The sequence below is a fragment of the Solanum stenotomum genome, unplaced genomic scaffold (assembly GCF_019186545.1).
Source record: "Solanum stenotomum isolate F172 unplaced genomic scaffold, ASM1918654v1 scaffold25182, whole genome shotgun sequence".
Classification (NCBI taxonomy): Eukaryota; Viridiplantae; Streptophyta; class Magnoliopsida; order Solanales; family Solanaceae; genus Solanum; species Solanum stenotomum.
In genome coordinates, this window is record NW_026028419.1 from 1 (window position 1) to 1,767 (window position 1,767).

General features: G+C 33.4%; 1 protein-coding gene across 1 annotated transcript; it reads right to left on the minus strand.

The window, feature by feature from the left end:
• Positions 1 to 1,167: 1,167 nt before the first annotated feature.
• LOC125851354 (cytochrome P450 CYP72A219-like) lies at positions 1,168 to 1,726 on the minus strand. Its single transcript, XM_049531133.1, has one exon. It carries the CDS (start codon positions 1,710 to 1,712, stop codon positions 1,293 to 1,295), a length of 420 nt encoding a protein of 139 aa, XP_049387090.1. The 5' UTR covers positions 1,713 to 1,726; the 3' UTR covers positions 1,168 to 1,292.
• Between the last annotated feature and the right edge of the window lie 41 nt (positions 1,727 to 1,767).

A 1,767-nucleotide genomic window follows, 5' to 3' on the forward strand; every position in this document is an offset into this window, starting at 1 on the left:
CATGCCCAATTCAACACTCTCCATGTATGTAACAGCAAAATTGCAACACAAATTGCTGCTATAGTTATGTTGTAAGAAATCTCCATGAAAGTAATAAGAGTCTTCTTTCTAGCTGCTTTCTTTTACCTAGAAAAAAAAGGAAGAGGGGAAGTTAGCTAATTTTGTAACTTTATAATAACATTGTTGGATACGCCTCCTCTCCATTTTCCCCAATTTCTTTCTTGGATTGGGGACATATGTCACATGTTATCCCCAATTTCTTTCTTGGATTGGGGACATATGTCACATGTTAGGTCTAATTGACCAAAGAAAATATCTAACCATGATTTAGATGATAAATACATTGTATATTTAGTTCCAGAAATTATTGTAATCCCACAATCTTAGCAATATATTATCTTGTCCATAAATATAGTAAAAAAAAAAAAAAAAAGACAAATGTATAGATTTATTTTTCTTCTTCATCCAAAACACGAAGGCTAGACTTATTCAATTCCTATGTTGAAAAAACTACTTTGAATTTACTTTTTTCGTCTCAAAATAAGTATGTCCATTTTGCTTGTTTCACACTTATTAAGAAAAAAAACAAATAAAAGGTATAGTTTACTAAGTTACCCTTCTTTATTAGATGTTTTTTGAGAGTCGAGTACTATTAAGAAGAAGTAGTTCTTTAATACAAGGGTGTAGTTGGAAACAATTACTATATTTGGTTTTGAATTCTAAAGTGATTCTTGTTTTGGAACAATTTTTTTTAGTTGCTAGAGCATCACTTATTTAGGGACGGAGGGAGTAAAAATTGAAGTCATCCCTTCTTTAAATTAGCTTGGAAGATTTGGAGGTGTGTTCTATTCTATTTTCCAGTAGTTGTGGTCAAGGGCGGAGCCAAGAAAGGCAATCTGAATCCCCTTCCGTGAAAATCTACGGTTTATGCATAGTTTTAAAAAATTATGTATTTTTTATGTAATTAGGTTTCGACCTTATGAAACAAACTTGCAGGACTGGGAGTGAACAATTTATATGCACAATTAAATGCAGTTTATATAGATTATGTTATATGGTTAAAGGCTTAACTTGGATCAATTGAAACCACTGATATAAACTCTTCATGAAACAAGATGGAGCATCATAATAAGTTTAAACTTATTCACCCGCAAAAGAGAAATGAAAAAGAAAGTGAAAAATGACGATAACATTTGATTTCAAAACTACAACGTTGAAATTCGAAAAGAGTGACTTCAGCCATAACCCAACTATTTATTAGTATTCGAGCATATAAACGGAGAATATCTATTTCAAAGTTTGCGCATAAGCAGAGGAGCACCATACTGTGGATGAATAGTAATTATTGCAAATGGAGCATGTGTATAAGACGGAGAGAGTTCGAAGGAGAACTTTTGTAGTATCATTGCTATTGCCATTTTTGCTTCCATCATTGCAAAGTTTTGTCCAATGCAAATTCGGGGTCCCCAACCAAATGGAATAAATGAGACTTGTCCTTTTGTTGCCTTTGACACTCCTTCACTGAATCTTTCTGGTTTGAATTCCTTCGCGTCTTCGCCCCATATTTCCTTGTCATAATGAATAAAGATTGCAGGTATAATGAGTATCACTCCAGCTGGTAGATGCAGCTCCCCTAATTTGACTTCTTCTTTGTTCGTTCTACTAAATACTGGTAATGGGGGGAATAGCCTTAACGTCTCGTACAAGATCATTGTCACCTACGGAAAAAAAATGTATTTTATAAGTTGGAAGCAGAATTAGTTACGT

Bases quoted from the DNA above. Each gene is read 5' to 3' on its own strand.
- LOC125851354 (XM_049531133.1), bottom strand. From the start codon at position 1,712: ATGATCTTGTACGAGACGTTAAGGCTATTCCCCCCATTACCAGTATTT.